Source organism: Podarcis cretensis (assembly GCF_951804945.1).
Source record: "Podarcis cretensis genome assembly, chromosome: 2".
NCBI lineage: Eukaryota > Metazoa > Chordata > Lepidosauria > Squamata > Lacertidae > Podarcis > Podarcis cretensis.
In genome coordinates, this window is record NC_137171.1 from 75,748,528 (window position 1) to 75,776,175 (window position 27,648).

General features: G+C 43.2%; 1 protein-coding gene and 1 long non-coding RNA gene across 4 annotated transcripts in view; both read left to right on the forward strand.

Moving 5' to 3' along the window:
* The first annotated feature begins 6,356 nt into the window (after positions 1–6,356).
* Positions 6,357–7,190, forward strand: LOC307210230. The gene is made up of 2 exons (XR_013835927.1): positions 6,357–6,598; positions 7,002–7,190. It is a non-coding gene; the product is annotated as an uncharacterized lncRNA (long non-coding RNA).
* Positions 7,191–19,243: 12,053 nt separating this feature from the next.
* POC1A (POC1 centriolar protein A) overlaps positions 19,244–27,648 on the forward strand; it is a 32,381-nt gene continuing 23,976 nt past the window's right edge. The window contains exons 1-4 of one of the 3 annotated variants that reach the window (XM_079967240.1): positions 19,244–19,552; positions 23,541–23,625; positions 25,054–25,225; positions 27,390–27,569. In XM_079967240.1, the coding sequence (XP_079823366.1) occupies positions 19,535–19,552; positions 23,541–23,625; positions 25,054–25,225; positions 27,390–27,569 (455 nt within the window). In that variant the 5' untranslated portion in view covers positions 19,244–19,534. Of the gene's footprint in view, positions 19,553–23,540; positions 23,626–25,053; positions 25,226–27,389; positions 27,570–27,648 lie in introns of those variants that run through there. The other 2 variants (XM_079967239.1, XM_079967241.1) reach the window with 2 other exon arrangements.

Sequence of the window (27,648 nt, forward strand, 5' to 3'; positions counted from 1 at the left end):
AACTTAACTGATTTTTGGAAAGAGTATGGTCACCTCCCTTTCCTTCCCCTCTTTTAAAGATTTTTTTAAAATAAGCAGCAGCAGGATAATAAGCAAACAAAGTGATAAGCACTGAAAGGGCCTTTTGGCATGGCCACGGAGAGCATGTCCCTCCCAACAAGTTAAAGTGCAGCTTAGCCCTTGCATCATACTCCGTCCCCCTCCAACATTTTGCCAGTGAAAAATGCAGGCGGATTATTTATGGGGCAGATATTTAGCTAAGGGTCAGAGAGCTTTGTTGTAAAGGAGCAGTTATGCTGCTATTTCCTTCCCTCTCCCTTTGGAAAAAACAACAATGCTAAATCTGCTTTTGCAGTAGTGAGCTTTGCAGGGGATTGAGCAGCTTTCGAAGAATGTTAAAAACCCTTTCAAATTACCTAAACATTAGAACAGATGGCTAATTAAATGACACCGTTGCTGCTGCTGAAGAGAGGGAGGTGGGTGAAAATGAACAAATCTTAAAAGAGCTAGTGTGGTAGAGAGTGGGGAGAGGCAGGCTAGAGTTCAAATCCCTGCTCAGCTGTGAAGCTCATTGGGTGACTTTGGGCCAGTCTTTTCCTCTGAGCCTCTACTACAGGGTCATTATGAGGATATACAGGGAAAGGAGGAGACTCATGTAAGCTGTTTCATTAATGGCTGCAGATGAATTGGATGGGAAAAGGTCAGATTGCTAACATTTCAAAAACATAGCTGTCAGCTTTTCCCTTTTCTTGTGAGGAATCCTATTCGGAATAAGGGAATTTCACTTTAAAAAAAGGGAAACGTTGACAGCTATGTTCAAAAATCTAAAAGATTCACTGATTTAAAAAATCTGCCAGTTTAAGACCAGAGTTAAAACTACTTCATGTTGGCTCAAATGCCATAAAGCCAGGAAATTGGAAGCTAAGGCTAATTGCATAACAGATGTGTCCCATGATCAGTAATGATTTGCAATGTCATAAACTGTGTTTGCTTACAACTTAAGTGCCATGCACTCAAATCCATATGCAGAGGGTCGAGTGCCTGGAACCACACTGTACTAATTCTATATTGCCTTATGAAGCATCTGAGCCATAGGTAAAGGTAAAAGGTAAAGGTACCCCTGCCCGTACGGACCAGTCGTGTCCGACTCTAGGGTTGCGTGCTCATCTCGCTCTAGAGGCCGTGAGCCGGCGCCGTCTGAAGACACTTCCGGGTCACGTGGCCAGCGTGATGAAGCTGCAGCTGGCAAGCCAGCACCAGCGCAGCACACGGAAACGCCGTTTACCTTCCCGCTAGAAAGCGGTCCCTATTTATCTACTTGCACTTTGACATGCTTTTGAACTGTTAGGTGGGCAGGAGCTGGGACCGAACGACGGGAGCTCACCCCGCCGCGGGGATTCGAACCACCGACCATACGATCGGCAAGTCCTAGGCACTGAGGTTTTACCCACAGCGCCACCCACATCTGTATCTGAGCCATACTGTGTTGCTAAAGGCCTCTATTGGCACTCCCAGTCAGGCAACTTTGACTCTGAGCTTATATTTAAAGAAAGAAGTAAGTCTCTATCCCACCGAGAAAGAAAGTTAAGAAGCAAAGTGTGCAGGTGCCCTTCTAAGCCATTTCTGCGAAAAAAGCCAGCCTGTCATGATTTTTAAATAATGAGTTTTGATTGATAAGTGCATTGTTTGGACACCAGTAAGTAGGAATCCCTGGAGTCCTAAAGAGTTTTATTTTTCCTCTTCCATTTATAGCACTTTTCCTGCTTTTGTCCAGTAGTCCTTGGAATCTCCAGCATTTGCCCTTCCTCCCCCCCCCCCTTGCAACCAGAATGCATCTTTCCTGGGTGTGTTTATCAGGTGCTCCCTAGAAGTTATATTTTGTAAATGCTGTTATGTGATAAGTGAAGGTGGATGCTGAAGAATCCCCTCCCCAAATGACAGGTGCAAGATGTGAAAATTATGCACAGATGTTTTGGCAGGACCTAGAGCCAGACACTCAATAAAAATTCACTGTGTAGTTAGTTACCTTATAGTACAATGTCAACTTAGAAGTGAGTCTCTTTGTGTTTAATGGGGCTTATTTCCAGGTAATGGGAACAGGATGGCATGGGGGGGGGGGAGAAGGTTATTGTGCCATGAACAGCTCTATCTCCACAATCAGGACCAGCAGGACATGGCTGATTTCCTATGGCAAGCATGAATTTGTCTAGGGTGTTGAGAGAAGCAGCAATGACCACATTTTTCTAATGCCGGCTAGGGATGATGGGTGTTGATGAGAGACCAACATCAGGCTGGGGAGAGGGGGTTTCATCTGATGAAGTAGAGGTGAGAGTGGAACCACTGTGGGGGGGGGGCACTAGGGGCGCATTGGAAGATGGCTGACAATAACATCTCTCTGACCCACACGAGGTAATTAAGAGGCTGTGATGGGAGTAAACAGCCTCCCGGGCCCCCCCCAAGCGAGTGGGGGGGACTGCCCTTGCCTGCTGTGCCCTATACCACCCCCGAATTTGAGGGGGTGGGGGCACTAGGCAGAAAGCCCTTGTGTGGACTTCGGCACTCCTGGACGCTGTCTCTGATTCGCGCCTCTAGCTGCAGCAACTTCAAAAGAAACAATTAGGAGGAAGCTAATGCACATATTTCAAGGAAGAAGGGGGAGTAAAGACTGCTAATTGAAGAGATCTCTGAGAAAAAAGACGGGTTGGATAAACAGGAATATATCATGAGAAGACACACCAAGGCTCGGTATGTTGGCAACGGGACTGGATGGGGGGGGGGACTTTCCTTTCTTTTCTCTATCTGATTAACCAAGAATCCCCCCCCCGACAAGTCAGAAATGCCATTTAAATGAACTAAGCTGATGATTTAAGACTGTGTGGAGATAATTTTCTAACCAAAAGCATGTTTTAAGAAGATCGTAGAAAGTATAAGAGCTTTGCGATGACGCAGTAAAAAATAGCGTTGCCATTTTGGCAAGTTCTGTCAAAAGACTTGTCTGGGAGGAGGAATGGATCTGTTTTCATATTGTGGGCGAGCCTCCTCAGAGGGACTAAAGAAGGCGACAGATTTGCTAAGATTAATGATGGAAAGAGTGCTTTAATTTATGGAAGTGATGATATATGGAATCCATCTTGATATGGTGATTGGACGAACGGAAAAATTCACACAGGATTATAACTGGTGTTTACCTGCTTAAGGAGATTATCAGAAGAGATCATAAGGAAAAAATAAAAATATATGAATAAGATGAGATGTGGGAACAGCAAGATGGGACTGGATAGAATTATGAACATTATTTGGACAGATTTGTGGATATTAACGCAGAAGCAAGAAGATGATTGGAATCCCCTTCAGAACTTGAAATATGGGTCCCCCCAACAAAAAAATTAAAATTTGGCTTTGTAATTCGGAATTTATGTGATGTGATTTGATTTGATTTGATTGGTTGGTTAATAAAAATTATTAAAAAGAGAGAGAGAGAGAGAGAGTGGAACCACTGCGAATGTTTGTGGGTATGTGAATCCCACCTGAACAGTCTGGAAGCACTCATACTCCAACTAAACCAGAAGGCCCTGTGGGGATGGAACAAAGAGCAAAAGATAAACTCACATGATCCAGCTATGAGAGAATGCATATCCAGGCGGCAGCTGTTTATGCTTCTGGCAGCAGGGCAGATGTCCTGGGGGGAAACATAAATGTTAGTGTGACTGGAAGGATTTCCAGAGGGGTAGACATGCTAGTCTGGCTATGTGTACACACTTCCATTCACTCTACATTCTGTGTGTTCTCACTGGTGCATTGGGAAGTGGTGTACACACAATATTAGCTACAATCCTTATATATCCTTGTGTTTCTTATGAAATACAGTACCGAGTCTCCCTCCTCAATCAGCATTGATCCGAATCGAGAAAGAGAAAGACCTGGCCACGTTTTGAGTTGGTAATACGTACATAGCCATGGTTGCAGCAAAAACAGCAAAGAATTTTGAGGCACCATAAGTTGTCCTCAAAGTACTCAAAACTCTTTGTTGTTTTTGAAAGAAAGAAGTGGCATAGAATAATAATTCAGCTGTGAATTATTCCATGCTGTTTCAGAGTCATGAAATGCCCCCTCTCAGGTTGCGGTTGAGGCACTCCTTTAGTTATTTCTGCTTGCCACTTCCTCATTCTCTCCAGGAACCAGGAAGAGCTAGAACTCTGGAAATTTCAGACTTTCTCCCTTTCAGGCTCTTTTTCCTCAAATGGGAATCTATCCAGGAAGCCTATGCTGGGTGGACTGCCAGGGATCAGATGGACTGCAATAGCACCACAGATGAGCTTTGTAGTCACCCTTCCTCCTCACATGTTGTGTTAACTTGGCCTGTGGGAAATTCTTTCCACTGTTCATAAGTCCACAGGGCAGATCCTGTTTTGAAGCCTTTACCTGGCATGCATTGTCTCCATCACTAGAAAAATAATTTCCTTTCCCCTCACTGAGTGTGAGCTCATGTAGTTATTTGTGTTAGCACACGGAAGTGAGAATGTATGTCAGAGTTGTGTGGTGCTTGGCACTGTTCAGTACAGTACCCAGTATGATTAACCCATGCCTTGAAAATGTGTGAAGGCAATTTTTCCATTTATTTGACTGTTGATTTACATATTATTTAAATAATGTACTGGATACCACATGCTTTCAATAGCGGGAAGAACGGGGAGTTCCACAGACAGCTTATAGTCTGAATTCAAACAGGAAACTGTAAAACAGTAAAATAATATACAATACCACAATATAAAGCAATAAAAAAATCCACAAAATGCAGTAAATGAACAATGATGCAACAGCATCACATTAAAAACACCAACAAAAGCATAAGCACACAGGGTATCATGTAACCGAAATGTGTGCAGTATCTGGGATCAGAGAGAGATCAGACGATGACAAACCAAATGTGCTTTATGCGCTGTGAAACAAAATCATGCATAGTATTAGCAGGAAATACTGCAGTGCAGGCATGGCCTCTGGCAACAATAAGATGGAGAGTGAAGCATATGACTACCGGTCATGTGCTGTGTTGCGACATGGTGGTTTCACTTGAGTAAAAGTTGTAGGTGATTATTATTGTCCCCTGAGCATATTGCATCTGGCTCCCCACACAGCTGACCCAAGTTACTGTTTTGTGCATGACTACCACTGGTGGACCTCAAGGTTTTGGGGGGGACGGACACATTTAACAATATGTTTATGACTCTGATGCCTCAGGCTGCTTTGCAGGGTTGTTGTGAAGGTGAAATGCAATAATCCCATATATTCTATAGGGCTATTGGAGGAAGGACATGAAAAAAATGTTAAACAGACATTATGCATTTAGAATAGGCTGATTGAGCCAGAGATATGGAGGTTGCAGCATCTTGTATTTTTCTGTCATAATCATTATCCAGCTCTCTTCATCTTGGGTGATTCAGGGCCTTTTTCCACAGAAGAGGAAAGGAACAGCATAATAATGCTGCAATACACCACCACAATAACTCATAATAGGCCAATGTGGTCGTTCTGCAATTATTTACGCTTTAAGTGGTTTATGTTCCCTTTGGCATGGCTGCTGCACAGCACATCCTGGTTGTGCTCTGAAAAGACTCACCCATCATCCCTCAGCTCACTGTTCTTGACAGGTGTGTTTTGTTGTGTTTCTTTCAGAATACACTCCCTGTGCTATCAACAACTCATGGTTTTGACATCCCTTTGGTTACACTCCAAGATTTTACCTCAAGTGCCCATCATCCTGAAGCACATTTGCTTCTAAGTGCTAAATTTTCCTCAGGTGGCAGCATCATGTGGGATGAAATGAAATCTGCTGGGTGTGCATTTCATTCTTTCTGGGGGTGTTTATTTCTAATATGCCATTTAGAAGCCAATTCATTGGGATCAGTTGGATTGTATGACACATTTTTCCTTCTGGGTCAAACCTCTCTTCAAGACCAAAGGGTGAGATGGGCTGAAGTTTCAGTCAGCACTTTTAAAAGAGATATTTTAATTATCTGCTTGCTGGTACTAATCTCCATGCTAAACCACCATCATTATTAACTACACAAAGATAACCGAAACCCTACACCAATAAAATGATTAGTTATGCTATCTGAATATGATGTACACAGTGTATACATTGGTTGTAGTTGTATAATGTTATGATGATGATTTATAACATTTGTAAAATTACATCATGTAATGCTAAACAATAATCTGTTTCTGGTAGGTGTGGCCAAAGTGTTAACGCTGTCTAATACTGTGACGCTCTGGGAACTTTGGGAGGATGTAATCTGGACATTACCCTGTATTTATTTATTTATAGTTATTGCATTTATATCTCACCTTTTCCTCCAAGAAGTTCAATGCCTTCCCCTCCTCATTTAATCCCCATAACAACCCTGTGAGGTAGATTAGGCTGAGAGGCAGTGATAGGCCCCAAGTCACCCAGTGAGCTTCACGACCAAGTGAGGAATTGAACCCTGGTCTCCAAGGTCCTAGTCCAACACCCTAACTGTTATTCCAGTCACACTGACTCTCTTGTTGCCTTGTTGTTTACTATTTCTGGAAAGAAAACGACTTTTCTCTGACTAAAAAAGTATGTTTGCTCCATTAATTTCCCTGAACATGTGCCATAATAGGTAGATAAAGAGCAAGGCCACGTCCCAGCCAAGTGAACCTAGCCCTCCATTTGTGACTTGAGGGATATTTTTATTTAGCAATGTCGCTTTCCATCATCTGCAGTTGCTGCCTCTGAAGCTGCTCAAGGTTCTGTGGGCTGGTTGCGTCACGTAGCATTTAAATGTTTAAAATTGGCTTTGATGTTCCTGTGGAAATTAGCAGCATGCTATCTCCCACCTCTCAAGGCTCTGGGGTTTCAGCTGAGTCTCTTCCAGTGCTGTATTTTAAAATACAGTGCTGTGCAAGGTGATCAAGGCAGGGTGATAAGCCGTCATGAATGTTCTTGTTCTGAAAGTGCTTGTTTCTGTTCTGTCACCCAGGCTGAGAAATGGTCTGATGCCGAATTGAAGGCTAGGAGCAAAACGCACATCTGTGTCCACAGACTGATAGGGAAGCATGCGATAGAACACCACAATGACTTCAAAGTTTTGTACAAAGGAAGCAAACCTCTTGAGGGAAGACTTGGGAAATTCTGTCATTGAGAAATAAATCCAACTTGCAGAATGTGACTCAGTTCTCTCTCTCTTTTTAGACCATGCTTCAAAAGTAGCTAATTTGTTGTGTTCTTTATCAGTGATTAGGATCTTTCTTTTAAAACACAAACTGGACCCTGACTTTAGAGAAAGTGCTATGCCACTTCTGGTCTAAAGTCTGCTTTCATATGTGTCACTTGACTCCCTGCATGTCATATCTGACTCTTGCAACAGAACAACAGAGTGATGAGTAAGGACACAGCTGTTCTTGAGCCAAGATGGGTATGTTCCCTCTGAAAGAACAGGCTGGGATTTACTGGATGCTTGTGGATCCACTTTTGCTGCTAGAAGCACAGGTAGCCTCAGTGGCTAGGAGTGTCCTTTACTAGCTATGGCCAGTACATCAACTACAGCTGTTCTTGGACAGGGATAGAGCCCTACATCAGTAACCTTAAGATTTGATTATTTAAGCATGGTCTTGGGTCTGGTCTAGAAGTTCCAGCTAGTGCAAAATGCAGCAGCTAGACTGTTGATGGGGCAGATGATTGCTAACATATAACTCCAGTGCTCGAAAGCATGTGTTAGCTGCCCATACGCTGCTGAGCAAGCTTCAAGGCTCATGTATCAATTTACAATGCCTTTATAATAATAATAATAATTTTATTATTTTTACCCCACCCATCTGGCTGCGTTTCCCCAGCCACTCTGGGCGGCTCCCAACAGAATATTAAAAACACCAAACATTAAAAACTTCCCTAAACAGGGCTGCCTTCAGATGTCTTCTAGAAGTCATATAGTTGTTTATTTCCTTGACATCTGATGGGAGTGCATTCCACAGGGTGGGCGCCACTACCGATAAGGCCCTCTGCCTAGTTCCCTGTAACCTCACTTCTTGCATCAGGTAGGTAGCCGTGTTGGTCTGACACAGACAAAATAAAAAATAAAAAATAAATAAATTGTCCAGTAGCACCTTAGAGACCAACTAAGTTTGTTCTGGGTATAAGCTTTCGTGTGCGTGCACACTTATACACTGAAACAAAAGTCACCAGACCCTTATATATAGGGTCCTTCCCACTATATATAAGGGTTTGGCATCCCAGAACATGGTGCCCCAGTTTTTGCCTTCGAAGGACCCTTACAGCTGAGATCAGACAAGCACCCCTCCCTGTTGAATATCTGGTTTCATAGTTCTAACCGGTTTTTAACTTTTCTGTGTAATATTTTCTGTATACTGCTTAGCGACAGTTGCAGTTAAGTGGTACATAAATTGCTTAAATAAATAAATATAAACAAATATTTATTTCAAAGCTGCTGTATGAAAAAGAGGGAAAGCACAATCAAACACAAACACAGACACCTGTAACTGCTAACAGACAGGCATGTGAGGTAGCGCTGGCCAGCAAATCAAATCAAAACCTTCTAAATGCCAGAGCACAATGGATGTTGTGGGCTTAGTGCACATGTGCCTCTGAGATTTATATAATACCGAACTCCTGCGGCAAAGACTTCGGCAGCCGCAGCAAGGAGACAAAACAGCTTGACTTCTTTGTGTGGCGGGCTATAATGAGGCTCATGTGGCGAGTGAAAGCTGATGCACTCTACAGTGGACTCTTAATAATTGCTGTGGGTGAATATAAAAGGCACATGGCAGTTCTTATGCAGCTGACTGTCCTTGCAAAATCTCCACTTTGCCAGGCCTCCTCTCTACCAAGAAAGCAAGCGCAGGTAGTTACTACTGATTGCTCAGCATCATCTTGAGAGGGGCTCGTACCCTTGCTTGAGACAGCCAGAGAGAGAGAGAAGATATCCCTGAGTCTTACACCTCAGGTGCTACCAGAATCAAACATGTAATTATATTTCATTATAATTTAGAATAATATGTTGATAAAGTCAATTACTTAAAAAAGAATAAATAGGATAGTCTACACTAGGGGTGCAGGTAGGGATATACTGGTAGATTTATGGGTGGTTTAAAGCAGATCAAGGAGGATTTGTGACTCCCAATGGCACAACAAAACGACTTTCCCCCCTCCAAATTATACTCCTGAAATGAAAGCTCTACAGTGGATGGACTTTTAGTATGGGAGGATTGAGTGCTCGGTTAGTTCTGGTACTCAGAATAATTCTTTGACTCTGGGTTCTAGTAAAAAGCAAAGTAGGCCTTCCCATGGGTCTGCATAACATCACTGACTGCAACTGCTGTGGTTTGTATTATGCACTGTACCCTCCCAAGCGTTAGAAAGCATCCTTATTCTTGTACAGGTTCAGAGGCTCCAGATTATGAAGCAAGGATATGGACTATTAAAACATTATTCTACAAAGTTCAAGCCCCTCCCTAGTAAGAGACAGACATTCCAAATATTTACAGGGCAATCTTATGCACATCTAAGCACATTTCATTTATTTCAATGGGGTTCTCTCCTGGGTGAGTGCAGGTAAGATCGCAGCCCTAATTTTCGGAAGCAACTCCAAGGAGGCAAGAGTCTTTCAAAACAATGACTCATAAAGTTGACCTAAACAACAACAACAACAACAACAACAAAAGCCTGGCACAGATAAAAGTCTGCCCAGGCTGTTTTTTTTTTTAAAAAAAGGCCATGTGGCAAGCAAACATATGGATATTTTTAAGTTGCTCAAGCAAAGGCTGCTCTTGCATCACAGTAATTCCTTCTACCATTTCTGAGGCACTGAAGTAGACAAGTCATAAAGATACATGCCAGTTGTTGTTGGTGGTGAAATCACTGTCTCTAAAACACGATTTTGTTTGAAGTAAAGATGGTGCTTACAGAACTCCCCCACCCACCCAATGTTGCACAACAGCCAAAAGCTGTTCTGTAATCTTGGCACATCTATTTTGCACCTACTTCCAAGATTTGCTGCTCTGTTCCACGCTCAAAAGCATTCTTTCATGCATGAGACATGTAAGGCAAGTTTCTCTCTTGTATTATCTATTGATTAGTCAAATAATAGTCCTTCTTGGTTAGAGATACCAACAGTACCATTCATATTTGCATTCAGTCTTGAAGTTTCGTGGTAGAGATTAGGTCTGGGTGATATATCGATGTATTGTCCAAAACTGGTTTGAAGTCCGTATTGTGATATTAGTTTCATAATTTTTGACCATATCGCGAATCGTGATGTGTGTTAGGCCTTGTCCAAAACAGGTTTGAAGCCATGAACTTATCATGGCCAGTGTGGTTCACCAGACCAAGTCATGGAAACATCCAGAGTAATACCAAGTTATGGTGATCCTCTGGTATGGATGCAGGTTATGGTTCAGATGGCTGAGCCCACAATCTGCACAAGCGTGCTAATTTTATTCTCCACAAATATGGAGCACATGATCATCACATCTTCATTCAATTGACTTTTAGAATGTTTGCAATGGCTTGGTAAAAATGACAATCTATATGGTGAATCACTCAGGAAACGCCCATATGGATTCATTGCATACCATGCTAACCTGCACCCTAGTGACCAAAAGGGTTGTTATTTTAAGGCACCATTCGACTCCTAGTCTATTGGAATAGCCTTATCAAAGGAGGTTCTGCTACCTGCTTGGTTGGTACAATTGGCACCTTTCTAGTTAGGCACGCCCAATCAGATCTGTAAGATCACTACTCAACAAATGCTTCACATTTTGCCTCCTCAATGCTGATTTCCTTTAGATGATCTTGTAAGTCCCGAGACACTTGGCTGACTTTGGTGCAAACATCTGAGAGCAGTTCTGTTCCCTGTTGTATCACTTTGTGCCTTTTACTCTCTGAAGGATATGACTGATTGGATGATCTCGTGGGTCCATCTATCAATATCCCTGTTGTTATCTACAAAATTGACAGGCTCTTCATCTTTTCTATTATGCTCCATACACATCTAAACTACATTTTTATGAAAGGTCTTGTCTTATTGAATAAATCCCTTATTGTATGTGCGTGTTTTAAAAACAAAGCCCTTGCTATCTGTATTTATCTGAGCTTTTCCATTGGAGTTTTTGCTCTCAGTGCAAATAGTAACTTGTGCAGGGAGGGGGGACATGGCGGCATGAGTTTTGCCAGAATCATGGGGGTGGGGGAGGTTAAACAATTAATTCTATGTCTACTTTGGCCTTCTAATCCTCATGGAATTATCCTTGTGCATTTCATTGGCAGCTCACACATGATTGTGATTCCTGAGCCAAACTAGACATGATGCTAAATGTGTCACATGGAATTATGTTACTTAAAACACACAACAAAAAGCAATCTAGCAAGCACAAGGAAGAATGGGGAAGTCCTTCAAATTAGGGGTTTGTAGGGCAAGATCAGGAAGATGGATTAGCCCCAGGTCTCTAGTAATGCATCCATCCCTGCTCTGTAATTTACAGGGCCGGCCCTACCATTACGAAGAGTGTGGCAGCTGCCTCAGGTGGCAGATGTTGATGGGGAGGGCAGCTGCAATGCATATACAGTATGTTTAGTTTCTGACATCTCAAAGTAGGACTGGGAAAAGGTCCACCTGGAAAGCTGCTGCAGACAATACTTATACACTGAGGGAAATCAGTGGTCAAAAGCAGTGTTGCAGACACTCACAAATAACAGTGCTTACTAAGACTGGCTTTAAGCTAATTGGGCAACTTTCAGCAGTTATATGTGGAGATCTGGCTGAGTTGGTCACCAAAGAAATGTGGTGGGAGATGAAGATATAAAACAAATGTTTTGAGGAGCTGAGATGTTTGCAATGTGTCTTAATTCACAATGGTGGAGCCAACAGAATAATAATAATGATAATAATACTAATAATACTACTACTACTACTAATAATAATAATAAATTATTACTCTGGGCGGCCTCCAAAAAAAATGCATCAAAGGGACGCGGGTGGCGCTGTGGGTAAAACCTCAGTGCCTAGGACTTGCTGATCGCATGGTCGGCGGTTCGAATCCCCACGGCGGAGTGAGCTCCCGTCGTTCAGTCCCAGCTCCTGTCCACCTAGCAGTTCGAAAGCACCCTTAAGTGCAAGTAGATAAATAGGTACCGCTTTATAGCGGGAAGGTAAACGGCGTTTCCATATGCTGCGCTGGTGTTGGCTCGCCAGCTGCAGCTTCGTCACGCTGGCCACGTGACCCGGAAGTGTCTTCGGACGGCGCCGGCTCACGGCCTCGAGCGAGATGAGCACGCAACCCTAGAGTCGGACACGACTGGCCCGTACAGGCAGGGGTACCTTTACCTTTAATGCATCAAACATTAAAAGCTTCCCTAAACAGGGCTGCCTTTAGATGTCTTCTAAAAGTCTAGTAGTTGTTGTTCTCTTTGACATCTGGTGGGAGGGTGTTCCACAGGGCGGGTGCCACTACCGAGAAGGCCCTCTGCCTGGTTCCCAGAAGACAACAGAACACCACTCATGTGTTTCCCTCTTCTGTGTTCTCAGTGGGAATGCACAGGCAAGGAAACCCCCTTTCTACTTCTTCTCCTAGGCTGCTTGGACTCTTGTAAATGATTAAGCATTCCTCCCCCCCCCCTTTCAATGGCAGAATCCATAAACATAAAATGTAATGAGAGAGCAGCCACAAATGAACTGGACAAGTGCAGAGAAGCAGATTCCCAAATCACAGGCAATGGAGAAAGGAAATAAAGAGGAAACGTGCAACAGGAGGATTGAAGCTGGGTACAACCGGTTTTTCTTTGTTCTGCCCTGTACAGTGCAAGAGCCTTCGGTAAAGACACATTTATAAATAAGCCTGTGTGTCCTGCATCCAGATTCAAGTCCTTTACAGACATCCTGCCAATTAGCTGCCAACAAAACAGCAATGGCAAACTTTCCAGGTCATCTGCTTGACTCCCACACAGAGAGGCACATGCTCTTTAATGTTTCAATGAAAGTAGAAGGTTGGGCAATAGTCTTGGAGATATTTCGTAAGGTCTGAATTACCCATGAGAACTTTAAATATTCTTATTTGTTTGTTTGTTCATCTATCAGTTTTTAGTCATGCTTTTCTATAAAATGTATGGCAACTTTCAAGACACTTACGGTACAATCCTACGCATATCCACTCGGTAGTTAAGTCCCCCGCACCCTGAATGACACAAAACGTTAATATCATCTAATGCGATAAACATAGCTATGTATAATCTTAAAAATTATGATATGAGCAGATAAATAAGCAAGCAGTAAAAAGCCATACATTTAGACAGTGAGCTGTAAGGATTCACAGGCTCGCTGCAATTAAATTAATTCAAAGGTTCTGTAGAAGAAGAGTTTGGATTTGAGATCCCGCTTTATCACTACCTGAAGGAGTCTCAAAGTGGCTAACATTCTCCTTTCCCTTCCTCCCCCACAACAAACACTCTGTGAGGTGAGTGAGGCTGAGAGACTTCAGAGACGTGTGACTAGCCCAAGGACTAGCCCAGCAGCTGCATGTGGAGGAACGGAGATGCAGACCCAGTTCCCCAGATTACGAGTCTACCACTCTTAACCACTACACCACACTGGCTCTCTGTACTTTGAACCATTGCATTCATTTAATTGCACAACCTCTTCCTGTTGTAGAAAAGTGACATACATATTTCCCATAGTTAATAAATGACACAACATAAGATGCCCAAATGCTTGTTGAAACAAAATCACCCTGCATGGCAATACTGAATAAATAAGCAATAAAATAAGTGAGTGCATGCTGACCATGCTTGATAAAAAGTAAGCCCCAATGAGTTCCTAAGCAAATGAGCATCAACTTCCTATGCTCAGTGTATACAAAAGGCCCTTGGTTCAATTCTCAGCACCTGCAGTTCGGGCTAGGAAAGAAGTATGAGAGCTGCTTTTCTGGAGATTCACCCCACAAGACTCCTGTAATGTTCTAAGGCTTGGAACCAACTGTGCAGGGCCAATTGTGCAAGCCTTTTCCACACAGTCACCAGCCTGCAGGGATCAAGTAATGATTGTTGGAGGGAAAGGAACAGTGTGAGTTATTCTGCCCATATTGTGCTAGGACTACAGCAGCCCCGTGGGAATGGAGGCTCTAAACAAAGGCTCCCACCCACTGCTGTACCTGCAAAGCAAGCCTTGAAGTTGTCTGTGAAGATTCAGACATGCAGGACGTCATTTGAAATTGCGGGGATCAAGTGATAACGTATAGCATACACTGAGCTGTCCAGAAGAGTGACAGTATAGCTTGCCTTGGAGAAGAACCCAGATGTGAATCTTGAAGTCTCCCCGCAACCACCACCCTTTTTTTTATTGCTGCTACTGCTGCTGGCCCAACAAAGTGAGTGAGGTGGTTCCTTCCGACTGGGGCAAGCACCAGTGTTTTAAACACCAAGATCTAGAATTCCAAATCATTACACGTGGCATTCAGCAAGTTTTTATCTAAACTAGGCAATCTCTCATTGAACTTGTATGAACCAGCTGGCTCTGTGTCATGAAGCCAACCTTTCAGATTGAAAAATTTGCAGAATGAGAAGAGCAGGGCAGAAAAAGGGCTGGTGATAAAAGATAAGAATTCTGGATTCCGTTCAATGCTACAGTACATCAGTGTTACTCATCCTTTGCCAACAGGGTTCTTGGCAAGGCATAAAGCAGAAATAAACAGTGTGTGTGTGTGTGTGTGTGTGTGCTCTGTTTCTCTTCTTATTTATTTCATCTACATCTTGCCCTTCCTTGAGGGAGCTCTAAATAGCTATGGGTTTGTCAGTCTCAGTCTCACCAAAACCACCTTTTGAGTTAGGATAGGCCAAAGTTAGGCCTGGCTCTCATAAATGTAGCAAAGCTTGGCCAGCTCTTTCCATTCCAGGAATAACAAAATAAATCAGCATTCAAATGGGGTAGGAAACATGAGTACACAGAATGAAGTCCGCTTGCGCAAGGAGAAGATTCCCACCTCTCTTCTACCCACCTCCCTGAAACTGTTTTGGGTTCCACCCCCATCCAGAGCACATTTAGGGAGACCAGAGGGAGGAGAATTGAGGAGGGGGGTCCCACTGTGTGAGCAAACCTTGTTCTGTGCACACAACTTAGCTGAATCTCGTCTAGAGGTTTCTACACACCACCTCTATATGAAACATTCTCCAGGTATAGGTAATACATACACAGGGTTATATTGTGAAGAGAAAGTTGGGCCAACATATGGGCTGCAAAGGGGTGCCTGTTACCCACACACCTATAATTCTCCCAGTCCTTTGGGTGTTCAGAATGACTCAGCAATTAGACCTTGAAGGTAATCAGAGGGAGCAGGGAGGAGGTGAACTTCCATGAACTCCAGTGGCGTTCACCTGATACTAATCTTGGCATCCGGCCTATTTGTATCAATGTGTCCCTGAGTGCAGCACAGGTTGTGAACTTTGTTGACCTTCGCATGCAAATGCAAGCCCAAAGGAGTGTGTGTGGTGGTCCAGCAACAGAATGAGTACACATCAAGGCCAGAACTTTGTGCAAAATGAATGTCATGATTTCTCCCCTCTTCTTTAAAGGAATGTTTATTAAAAGTATCTCCTGCGTCAGAAGTTTAAGAACACTTGTTCTCGGGTTTTTGCTCAGTCATCCCTGCCTCTTTCAAAGACCTTGATTCCTCCTGAGCTTTCCAAGTGATGGATGGGCAGAATGTCCTCCAAGCCCAGTTGCTCAGCTGGTCTTCTGCTCTTCCTTAGGTACGTTGTCACTTGTGCCAGCGTTGGTTCCTCTCCTGCCCTGCTTCAGAATGCCATGAAGAGGCAAGTCCCTCTTTCCATTTCCTGTAGATCTTGCGTGTATCTTCTGTGAGAAGAGGTTTCATCTAAAGGTTTGAAAGCCGGCTTGCTTGGAAGGGAAACATCCTCACACCATTAGAATACAGGCACATTCATCAGTAACGATCCACTCTTACAAGAGAGGATTCTGGATTAAGAGATGCATATTTTTAAAGAGCTGCAATTGTGGAACAGAGTCAGACTCATTTTCAGACAATTTAAGAAGATCCAAAACATCCATCTTCCAGTCCCTCTCCCAGCTACACACACACACACACACACACACACACACTCCTCTGCATTTGCCATACAACCCCACAAAAGCTGCCTCAGCCATACCTACTTTCTCTCTCGCTGTTTTCCGAATTAGAGATACCATCTCTTCTTACATAAAAGGTCATCAAACTGATTTGCTCTCTGAATTTCTATGACAAGAAAGAGTCCATTATTGTGAAAACAGTTCTCTCTGCTTCTCCCACCCCCACCCCCTGCATCTGTTGTGTCCAGAGATGGAGGAAGGGGACACTGATAGGCATTTTATTTTCTTCTACAGTACTTAGTGGCTGAGTCAGTATTTCATTAAATTAACCCAGATAACTGGAATTTGAGACAGACATAGGAATATAGGACACAGTCTTATACTGAGCCAAAGCACTGATCAACCTTTGCTGACTGGCAATGGGTCTCCAGGATTTCAAGTAAGGATCTCTCCCAGCCCTGTTTGGACATGCCAGGGAATAAAATCTGGGTCCGTCTGCATGAAGAGCAGATGCTTTTAGCCCAAGATTGCCTACCCAGTAGTGAAACATTTTTTTTTAGAGAGAGAGAGAGAGAGAGAGAGAGAGAGACCAGGAAATGCAAATAATAAAGAGCAAAGGCCGTTCCCAGCACCGCTACTTGAGATCTTAAAACACATACAGAGAGAAACTGGCAATGTCAGGGATTCAGCCTAGGATCTTAGAGATGTAAAACATGCACACTTATCATTCATCTCTCTGTGGTGAAATACCAGCCTTACCTGCACTACAGGAATTTTCTCTACCCTTCTTACAGCACTAGCAAAGAACTCAAAGGCGATACTCAAAGGTGATACAGTCAATACTCAGAAAGACTGTTTGTTACAATTCAGCAGCAAACAGCAGGTTTTCCCAGGGGAAAGCGGGGAAAACAGAAGTGTGGCCGAGCCCTCAAATATTTCAGATTAGACATTGTATTCAATAGACCATTTTACGTTGCACTTTTCTAACACCTAGATTTTAGTCGCCATCTGGTGGCTTCAATATGGAACAACTTCCACCATTGGTGGAACATGTTAATGTGCGTTTTCCAAAATGAGGGTTGATCAGTTAATGCAGTCCGTTTTGGGAGCCTAATCTGGTTCCTGTAGCAGTATATGTCCTGGAGTAAAATCCTAAAAAAAGCTCAGCAACTCCAATCCTAAAAAAAGCTCAAGAACTTTGGTCGGCCCTCACGCATATTCACTTCATCAAATCTGGCCCTCTTTGAAAAAAGTTTGGGTGCCCCTGAGTTAATGTAATTTATAGAGAAGAAAGTTTTCTTCACAGTTAAGACTAGCTCATAGGAATGTAGTAAGCTTCATTATATCAAATCAAATCAAACCATTGGTACCTCTAACTCAGCATTGTCCACACTGACTGGCAGGGGCTTTGCTGTGGATTGAACCCAAGACCCCAAGGAAAAGGCAACTCAGTGCAACTGAGCTCCTATATTGTTCAGTGATGCATACTCCTGAATATGAGCTTTCTGCACTTTTCCCAAGTCACAATTACTTGGGAGTAAATCTCGCTACACTCAGTGAGACTTACTTCTTGAGCTAACATGCATAGGTCTGTTCTTTTAGGCACCCTTACTTGGGAAAAAATACTGATGAGATCAGTGGTGATTATTTTTGCATCAAAATGCACTGGAAGTAGGACTGACTTACTTTTCCATTAAAAAAATCACATTCATATGTTGCTGGACCACAGCTTCTATCAGCACATCAGTGCTGGGCAATGTTTGTGGTAAACTGCTTGGTGAATTTTAATAATAATAATAACAATAATTTATTTATACCCCACCCATCTGGCTGGGTTTCCCCAGCCACTCTGAGCGGCTGCCAGCAGAATATTAGTAATAATAAAAAAGCGATAAAACATCAAACATCAAAAACTTCCCTAAACAGGGCTGCCTTCAGATGTCTTCTAAAAGTCAGGTAGTTGTTTATTTCCTTGGGAGGTGTTCCACAAGACGGGTGCCACTAGTGAGAAGGCTCTCTGCCTGGTTCCCTGTAACTTGGCTTCTCGCAGTGAGGGAACCGCCAGAAGGCCCTCAGCGCTGGACCTCAGTGTCTGGGCTGAACAATGGGCGTGGAGACGCTCCTTCAGGTATACTGGACCGATTAAATAAATAGTAGGGCCCTCAGTATCTAGCCATTTCCAACCTGACCCCCCCCCCCCCGGTCTTAGGCTGTAATCTTGTACCCTCTTTCCTCAGAGTAAGGTTTTCTTCCTTTATTGCATTTATATCCTTCAAGGAGCACAAGGAGGAGCACATAGTACTTCTCCTCCGCATTTTATCTTCACAACAACCTTGTGAGGTAGGTGAGCAGAGCCGGATTTAGGTTTGATGAGGCCCTAAGCTACTGAAGGTAATGGGGCCCTTTATACGTCCAGCAGTCCCTTGTCAACAACACAGTCGCTGTCATTTGTGTTGAATATATGCTATATGGCAATTTATGAATCTAATAGGTATCTAAAGCCATTTGCCACTGTTGCTGTATGTAGTTTTTATTTTATTTGTTTTTTATCTTATATTTTGGAAATATAATTTTTTTGGGGGCCCCCAAGAGAGTGGGGCCCTAAACTATAACTTTTTTAAAGGTAAAGGGACCCCTGACCATTAGGTCCAGTCGCGGACGACTCTGGGGTTGCGGTGCTCATCTCGCTTTACTGGCCGAGGGAGCCGGCATACAGCTTCCGGGTCACGTGGCCAGCATGACTAAGCCTCTTCTGGCGAACCAGAGCAGCGCACGGAAACACCGTTTACCTTTCCGCCAGAGCAGTACCTATTTATCTACTTGTACTTTGACGTGCTTTTGAACTGCTAGGTTGGCAGGAGCGGGAGCGAGCAAAGGGAGCTCACCCTGTCGTGGGGATTCACACCACCGACCTTCTGATCAGCAAGTCCTAGGCTCTGTGGTTCAACCCACAGGGCCACCCGTGTTTAGCTTATACATAAATCCGGCACTGTAGGTGAGGTGGAGAGGGAGTGCCTGGCCCAAGGTCACCTAGCGAGCTTCACGGCTGAGTTGGGATTATGAACCCTGATCTCCCAGGTTATAGTAAGACACTCTTAACTTTTGCACCACTGAACTCAAGGAGGCTTATTCCTGAGTTCATCCATCCATCTATTCGAGACCCCTGCAAGCCACATTCTGGCGCCGAGAGCGTCTCTCGTGCAGCATGAGCTCCCCGCCCCCTTCGATTTGAAAACCAGGCGCCGCTTCCTCCATTCAAAGGACGCCGCTTTCCAGTCGGCGGACACTTTCCCGCTCGCTGCCCCGCCTCCCCTTTAAGCGCACGACGCCGTTACTAAGGCGGCCCGAGGAGCGGGCAAACTGAATCGCTCCGGCGGCGAACAGCAGCGGCGGCCTGTCGGTTCCGCTCCGGCTCCCGCAGCGCCATGGCGTTCGCCTGCTTGGTAAGGGGCCGAGGAGGGTCGGGCTTCGAGGCGGCGGGAAGAGGGAGGCCCCTCGGAGCAGGGCGGGCGATGGAGACCGCGGCTGCTCGGTCGGCACAAGTTTGCAGAGCCGCAGCGCCCTGTTAGCAGACAAAAAGGGGTCGGTGGGCGGGGGGGGGGGGTCGGGGCGGCGACCAGCACCACACGTTTCTCTATTGCAGTGGTTCCCAAACTTTTTTTGGCCAGGCCCCATCTAAGCATCTCTAAAATCCTAAAGCGCCCGCCCCCGACATATAATTCTTATTACAGTGTTCAAAAAGTGAACTCCTATTCACGTGGAGGAAGCCTAAAAGGCCATTAACTGTTCATAACTCGTTCTCGAATTGCCCCCCTTTAAAATCCAATTGCCCCCCCTGTGGGAACCATGGCTCTATTGGGGCTGTCTAAAAAGTCACAAAGAGATGAGCGAGCAAGCGCTTTTTTAAAAAAACCTTTAGTAACATTTCCTTCTCATAAATATATTGGGGGGGGGGAGAGAAAATAGGGTTTGAGAGCTAAGTACGTGGTTTGGGCGCAATGTTATAAGCTCCTGCCTGTAACACGCTTAAAAATGGCCCTTTGGGCTTGAAGTCGGTTGGATTGTGCTTGGTGCAGGAAGAGCTGTTTGTCCTTCTGGGTCTAGGAAGTCCTGCCGCCCGTTAAATAACAGCTACAGGAGAGTAAGTCAGGGACCATTTCGGCTTTGCAGAATCCCTCTTCTGGGAAAAGCGTCACCTGAATGCCTGCCAGGCATCATTGTAATGAATAAAGACACCGGCGGGGGTGGGGAAGCCTATGGGTCCGGATGTGTTGTCACAGTTTGTCAGATTTGGAATAGGCTAAAGTTCATTTAAATGATTCTGATCACTTCCTAAGGCTAACCCTGCCCATTTTTGCTTCTTTGCAATTTTAGGTTGTATTGTTTTTCACATTGGTCTCCTGAGTGGGTTTTGTCAGGGTTGTTTTGCTTGACTTGCAGGAACTAACTACCTGAAAAACAACGTGTAGAGATAGGCATTCTTGAGTATTGCTGTTTTAATGTCATTTTAGTGGTGCTGTAAAAAAACCTAAAGCCTGAAAACGTTTTTAGATCAAATATCACAACCCCCTTATTGTTACTTAGAAGCAGTGCTTTTTTCAGGGGAAACTCAGGGGTATGCAGTACTGGCAGCTCTTTGTTGTTGTTGAAAAGTGTAGCACTTACGGTAACAACTTCATGGTGAGTACCGGTACTGATTTTTCTAGGGAAAAATCCCGCTGCTTAGAAGTAATGTTGCTTCTAGGTATTCATTCTGATTTGTTTGCACAAAGTTTTCAGGAAGGTTATTTAACAAGCATTTGTTCTGTGTTTGTGGGTGTTAGACAGCGCTGCATCAAGCAAATGACTTCCACACATTCCAGTGACTTTCCTTGTCAATTTCCTTACAGCCAAAAAAGTCAGATTTGTGGGGAGAAAATGGGTTTGTTGCATGAGAGCTCCAAATGATCCTCAGTTTGCCTGTTGCTGGATTTGAGTCCCACTCCAAATAGTGATGATCTGGAAGTTCCCTAAGTCTCCATTGATTCTAGGAGAGTTTCCAAGGAAATATACATAGGATTGTGATGTAATAGCTGCTACTCACAATACATTTTAAAGAGACAGGTGTGTACACCTGTGGCTGAAAATATGCATTAATGTAATCTGGTGTTGCATGCACACTGTATATCAGTGATCATGTTATATAAACTGTAATTCTTAGAACTGTTCTATAAAAAGTTATCACAAGATTTAGCGATGGCCACAACTTGATGCCTTTAAAAGAGGATTAGACAAATTTATGGAGGATAAGGCTATCTCAGTGGCTACTTGCCATGATGTCTGTTTCAGAGGCAGTACAGTATGCCTTTGAATACCAGCTGCTGGGGATCATGATCAAAGAGGGTGCAGTTGCACTCATGCCCTGCTTGTGGGCTTCCCATAATCATCTGGTTGGCCAGTGTGAGAACAGGATACTGGACTAGAGGTTTGGTCTGATCCAGACATTTGGTTTGATTCAGCAGGATTAAACTGTTGTCATGGGCACCCTAAGGACTAACAAACTCAATAGATGGTGTTGGCTTTTGTAGGCTAAAGGCTATTTCATCTTCCTTTTTTATATTAAAATCCATTTTGGATAGCTTTCTTCCCAAAAATTATCCCAGGTCTATGTGTATGGTGTTTAGTAAAATAAAATTTTATACAAGAACATCCAGTTTATGTAACAGGATGAACTGGAGTATTCAAGTTACAGATAGGTAGCCGTGTTGGTCTGCCATAGTCCAAACAAAATAAAAAAATTCCTTCCAGTAGCACCTCAAAAACCAACTAAGTTAGTTCTTGGTATGAGCTTTCGTGTGCATGCACACACAAAAAAAAGTGTGCATGCACACGAAAGCTCATACCAAGAACTAACTTAGTTGGTCTTTAAGGTGCTACTGGAAGGAATTTTTTTATTTTGTTTGGAGTATTCAAGTTAAACCAATTTGCAGTTTGAAACTGCTAAACAAATGCAAGAAACCTGGCTTCTGCAGTTTTAGCAGGAATTGATAACACACAGACAAATATATCTTCACAGTCACAAGCGATAGAACTTTTTTTCTTAAATGAGTACATGCTTTATTAGGAAGCTGAATTCTGAACACTGCTTCTTTGGAATTATAGTTTATATACAGCCCTGCACTGATCCTTCCAAAGAAGTATTTGTGTGTTGAATGTTGAGAGTATCTAATCAGAGTATTAAAGTATAATCCTTGGGCAGAGCTCTGTAGCTTAAAATGGCCTTGTGCATCCTAAACTGGATTCTGAAGAAAAGAATCCCAGGAAGAGAGGTATACTGCAAAGCTCAGTGTACAGAATATACATGTGTGAGTTTGGTGCTTGGCATTTGTCTCTGCCACTTCACTTCCCACAGAGTATGCGAAATGGTACAGTATTTAAATGCTTACATTAAAGAACATGGCTCCAGCATTTTTGTGAAATAAAAAAATATCCGTGTGAATTCCTCCCTTATCCTCTACTTTCCTTGCCTTTGTGTGTTTTGTAGTTGCTAACTTTTTTACTGATAAGAAATGCATTGGAAAACAAAACAAAAAAACAACAACAACAACTAGCAGTGCTTGATTTATAACATAGAACACAATTACTTTATAATACGATCATTGGACATCCAGAAAGTATAATGGTTCGCACAGCGATTCTGGATCACAACTAGGATTTTGTCCTCGGTATCACTTGGCACTCTTGCTCTCCTTTTGAAAAGATATCTATCCATATTATGCAAATAAAAGAAAGAAATTGATTGAAAATGTATTGTAACATTTGAATAAATGTTTTTAAATTTTTTAAAAAGAAATATTTTGGTAATATACTGTGCTACACTGAAATGTTAAATTGTTTTTTGATTGTCATTGAATCTTTCTGCCACACTTGCCATCTTCTCCTGCCACACCGATGTGGTGTGCCACACCCTTGGAGAACCACTGACCTAAAGGATTGTCTTACTTGGCTTCTACCAAGTGAGCCAGTGGAGAACAGATGGATCTCGCCAACCCTTGTCTGCCTTCCAGTTCCAGCCCACTTGGTTTCTACACTGGCTGTGGAGGGCAGGACTTGCCTTCCCCTATGGCCATTGCGGAAATGCAGTGGGCTGGCGGATGAGGAACTGAGTGGTCTGTCCCTTCTCTGCTAGCATGCATCCTGAGCTGCTTAGAACTCCTTGTTGCCTGTTCCAAGCAGGCGAGTCACAATAAAAGGCTGTGCTATCAATCTGAAACTAGATTGAGTAAATTAGAAAACGAAACTGTAAAACCAGTAAGAAATCACCATAAAAACGGTGCCTGCTATGGCATATGTGCAGCATCCAGAAACATATAAAGTGTGCTTCTTGCTTCGGAAATACTGTCTGTAGCCGTACAAAAATTTAGTCCAGTATCAACTTCTTTCTTCCTGCAGGAAGATCCAACATTGGAGAGGCATTTCAAAGGGCACCGTGATGCTGTAACGAGTGTGGATTTCAGTCTAAATAATAAACAGCTAGGTAAGTTGTCAGCTAAGCAGAATTTTCTTTAGTATAGTTTTCTTTCATAGAACATAGAATCATAGAGTTGGAAGAGACCACAAGGGCCATCGAGTCCAACCCCCTGCCAAGCAGGAAACACCATCAGAGCACTCCTGACATATGGTTGTCAAGCCTCTGCTTACAGACCTCCAAAGAAGGAGACTCCACCACACTCCTTGGCAGCAAATTCCACTGTCGAACAGCTCTTACTGTCAGGAAGTTCTTCCTAATGTTTAGGTGGAATCTTCTTTCTTGTAGTTTGGAGCCATTGCTCCGTGTCCGCTTCTCTGGAGCAGCAGAAAACAACCTTTCTCCCTCCTCTATGTGACATCCTTTTATATATTTGAACATGGCTATCATATCACTCCTTAACCTCCTCTTCTCCAGGCTAAACATGCCCAGCTCCCTTAGCCGTTCTTCATAAGGCATCGTTTCCAAGCCTTTGACCATTTTGGTTGCCCTCCTCTGGACACGTTCCAGTTTGTCAGTGTCCTTCTTGAACTGTGGTGCCCAGAACTCAGCATTCAGTCTGCTTTTAGCAGTTCTCCCAAACTGTTTGGACCTAACAGCATACAGAGTATCCAGCGTGGGATTGGGCCTTGGCTAAAGTACTCTCCTTGGTTTTAGCTATCAGATATTAAGAAAAGTAGCAACAAACCCAAGATTTTACAGCAGAGCAACTGAGTCATAACATGAAAGGCTGGTTCAACCATGCAGATCTGTTAAGTTTTATTCGGTTTTTGATTATTATTTTTTAAAACATCACATATATTTATGTATTATAATCTTCGTTTTTAGTTGAAATTCCCCTTGAACTTTTTTTGTTGTATAGTATATAAATATTTGAAAACAAATAGCTTGGTGGAGGCAGCTAAAATGATGTGATAATAAAGGGCATTTATACTAAATTCTCTAAATGGTTGCTTGTAATTCTTTGGTTTCCTTCCTTGCCTGTTTTTAAGGTGAGACTGCATATACTTCAAGAGGCATTTCTCTCAATTACAGGGATGAACTGGAAAGCTTGTGTGCTTGCTTTCAGTTCTGTGATTAGTGAATACAGTACTACCTCTGCAAATTTCCACCCCGTTGAGCGTCCATTTCGGCGAACATCTGCGGCAAACCCAGAAGTACCGGAACGGGTTACTTCTGGGTTTGCCACTCGCACATGCGCAGAAGCGCAAACCGCTCCACGCGTGTGCACAGAGTGGCTCTTTGTCGAGCGTCCCTTTCGCTGAGCTTCTGGGGCTCCGGAACAGATCCCAGACTCAAAACAAGGTACCACTGTACTTTCACTCAAGGAAAGGAAGAGAGAAATTGAAACTAGTGAGTGAAATTCCTGCCAAGTGTGTATGTGCATGATCTTTCCTTTGAGTATAATTTTGAAAGGTAGTATATTCTTTTTGTCAGTAAGTGGCTCTATGGATTCCTGCCTGATGATCTGGAGTATGAAACCTCAAATGAGAGCCTACCGCTTTGTGGGTCACAAAGATGCAGTGCTGAGTGTGCATTTTTCACCATCCGGCCATCTGATTGCTTCCGGTTCTAGAGACAAAACAGTTCGCTTGTGGGTTCCAAGTGTGTAAGTATATGCTATCTGAGCGCTTTGTATGTGTGTTATTTCTCTTATTAGAAACTCAGGAAGCTGCTTGTACAGAGCCAGACCATTTGCTGATCTTACTCAGCATTGCACTGGCTGTCCGTGGTTCTCCAGCATTTCAGAGCGGGATATTATTTCTATCCTTGCGTGGGGATCCTCGTCAGGGATTGAATCTGGGATCTAAAGTAGGTGAAGCCTGAGCTCTGCCACTGAGTTACAGTCGCTCTCTACAAAGTCTTCCAAGATTTGAATTTGGCTTTTTGTTTTAATTAAGTTCAGTTACAGTGAATATGACAGCTTATTAACGATGAAGGCAGACATTTTTCTGGATAAAGTGCATCGACTTTATCAGTGTAAAACAGGTGTATATAAGGGAAGAACAATGGCAAAGACTGTTGCTGTTCACACTAAAGACAAGGTTAAGAAGCCCTTTGTGTGTCAGCTCATGTGGGTACACTTACTGGACAGAATTCACGTTACTGACCTCTAGTTGTAGGTTGATTCCAAATACAGCCATAAATTGGTTTTTGAACGCCTTGCGAGTCGAACGTTTTGGCTCCTGAACACCGGAAGCCCGGAAGTGAGTGTTTCGGTTTGCAAACATTCTTTGGAACCCGAATGTCCGACGGGGCTTCCGCAGCTTCTGATTGGCTGCAGGAACTTCCTGCAGCCAATTTGAAGCCACGCCTTGGTTTCCGAACGTTTTGGAAGTCAAACAGACTTCCAGAACAGATTGCGTTTGACTTCCGAGGTATGACTGTATGGTCCCTGTTAAAAATGAGTTGACGATCAGCATATTGCTTCAACAAGAAAAAGCTACTGCTTCATCCCATCTAGTTTGTGTTGCATTGGAAGGCCTTGGTGTACACTTTCCTTGAGGAAAGGTTAACTATATGGATATTATAAATGTTCCTTCTGCGGTATTCAGTTTTTTTGGAAACATGCTGAATTAGAAGTTTTTAATGCTTGTTCTATGTATGTACAGTAACTATGGCAAAGAGCTTTTCACTCCAGTTTTTAAAAAGTAGCCACACACTATTTGAGAAGAAAATACAGTGGTACCTCGGGTTAAGAACTTAATTCGTTCTGGAGGTCTGTTCTTAACCTGAAACTGTTCTTAACATGAGGTACCAATTTAGCTAATGGGGCCTCCCGCTGCTGCGCCGCCGGAGCACAATTTCTGTTCTCATCCTGAAGCAAAGTTCTTAACCCAAGGTACTATTTCTGGGTTAGCAGAGTCTGTCTCCTGAAGTGTCTGTAACCTGAAGCGTCTGTAACCCGAAGTACCACTGTATGTGTCAGTTGGCAGAGCTTTGGGGAAGGACTGTAGCTCAGTGGAAGAGCTTCCATGTAGGAGGTCCTGAGTTCAAATCCTTGCATGTCTAGGTAGAGCTGGGCATATTTGTGTTTGCAATCCTGGAGAGTCACTGCCAGTCATTGCAGACAATATTGAGCCAGATGGATGGGCGGTCTGACTTGCTACAAGGCAGTTCCTATGTTTCACACACATTCCAGGTTTTTTTACAATCAAGTGGTGTATAAATTTTATGAAATATATTTAGAAGAGGGAACTCAATGCCCTTTTTATTTTTTAAACCCTGGCTCTGACCTTTCCCAGCTTGATGTTCTGTACTTTCATGTAAGCAGTAGAATCATATACAGGAATACACAAATATGCTTGTAGCTTGTCACTTATTTGTGCAAAAAAGTTCAGGGCGGAATGATGTATGTGCATAATTAAATGTGAATTACTCTTGTAAAGTTTCTCAGACTCACAGTATGCCCCTCATGTTTAGACGTCTTTCTCCTTTTTGTAGCAAGACCTATGATGTGATGTTCTTACATGATTTTTCTTTAAATTGCATCATTGGAACGAGTCTGTTTGACGTTTACCACTTTAAACATTTTTTTTTTAGTTCTGCGTAAAAGATACAAACACAGGCTGTCTTGCGTTAGGAGCCATTCCAGTAACTAGATTTAAGTAAAACAGTTTTCTTCCTGTATTTGGTATGCTCCAGAGGCCTAAACCAGCAGTTTTATCCTAATGTAAATTTATATATTAGAAGCCAGTAGGCAAATGTTCATTAGCTTCATACTGTGTGGAATGCAGTATGTTAATCTTTTGTGTTTCCTCCCCTAAACTTAGCAAGGGAGAATCGACTACCTTCAAGGCTCATACAGGAACCGTCAGAAGTGTTCACTTTTCTAATGATGGCCAATCATTGGTTACAGCCTCTGATGACAAAACAGTTAAAGTTTGGGCAGTCCACAGACAAAAATTCTTATTTTCACTAAGTCAGCACATAAACTGGGTTCGCTGTGCGAAGTAAGTAAAATTCTTTTCCCCCTGACATTGTTGCAGTGATATATATATGGCATAAAACCAGTTTGTATAGCAAAAGTAC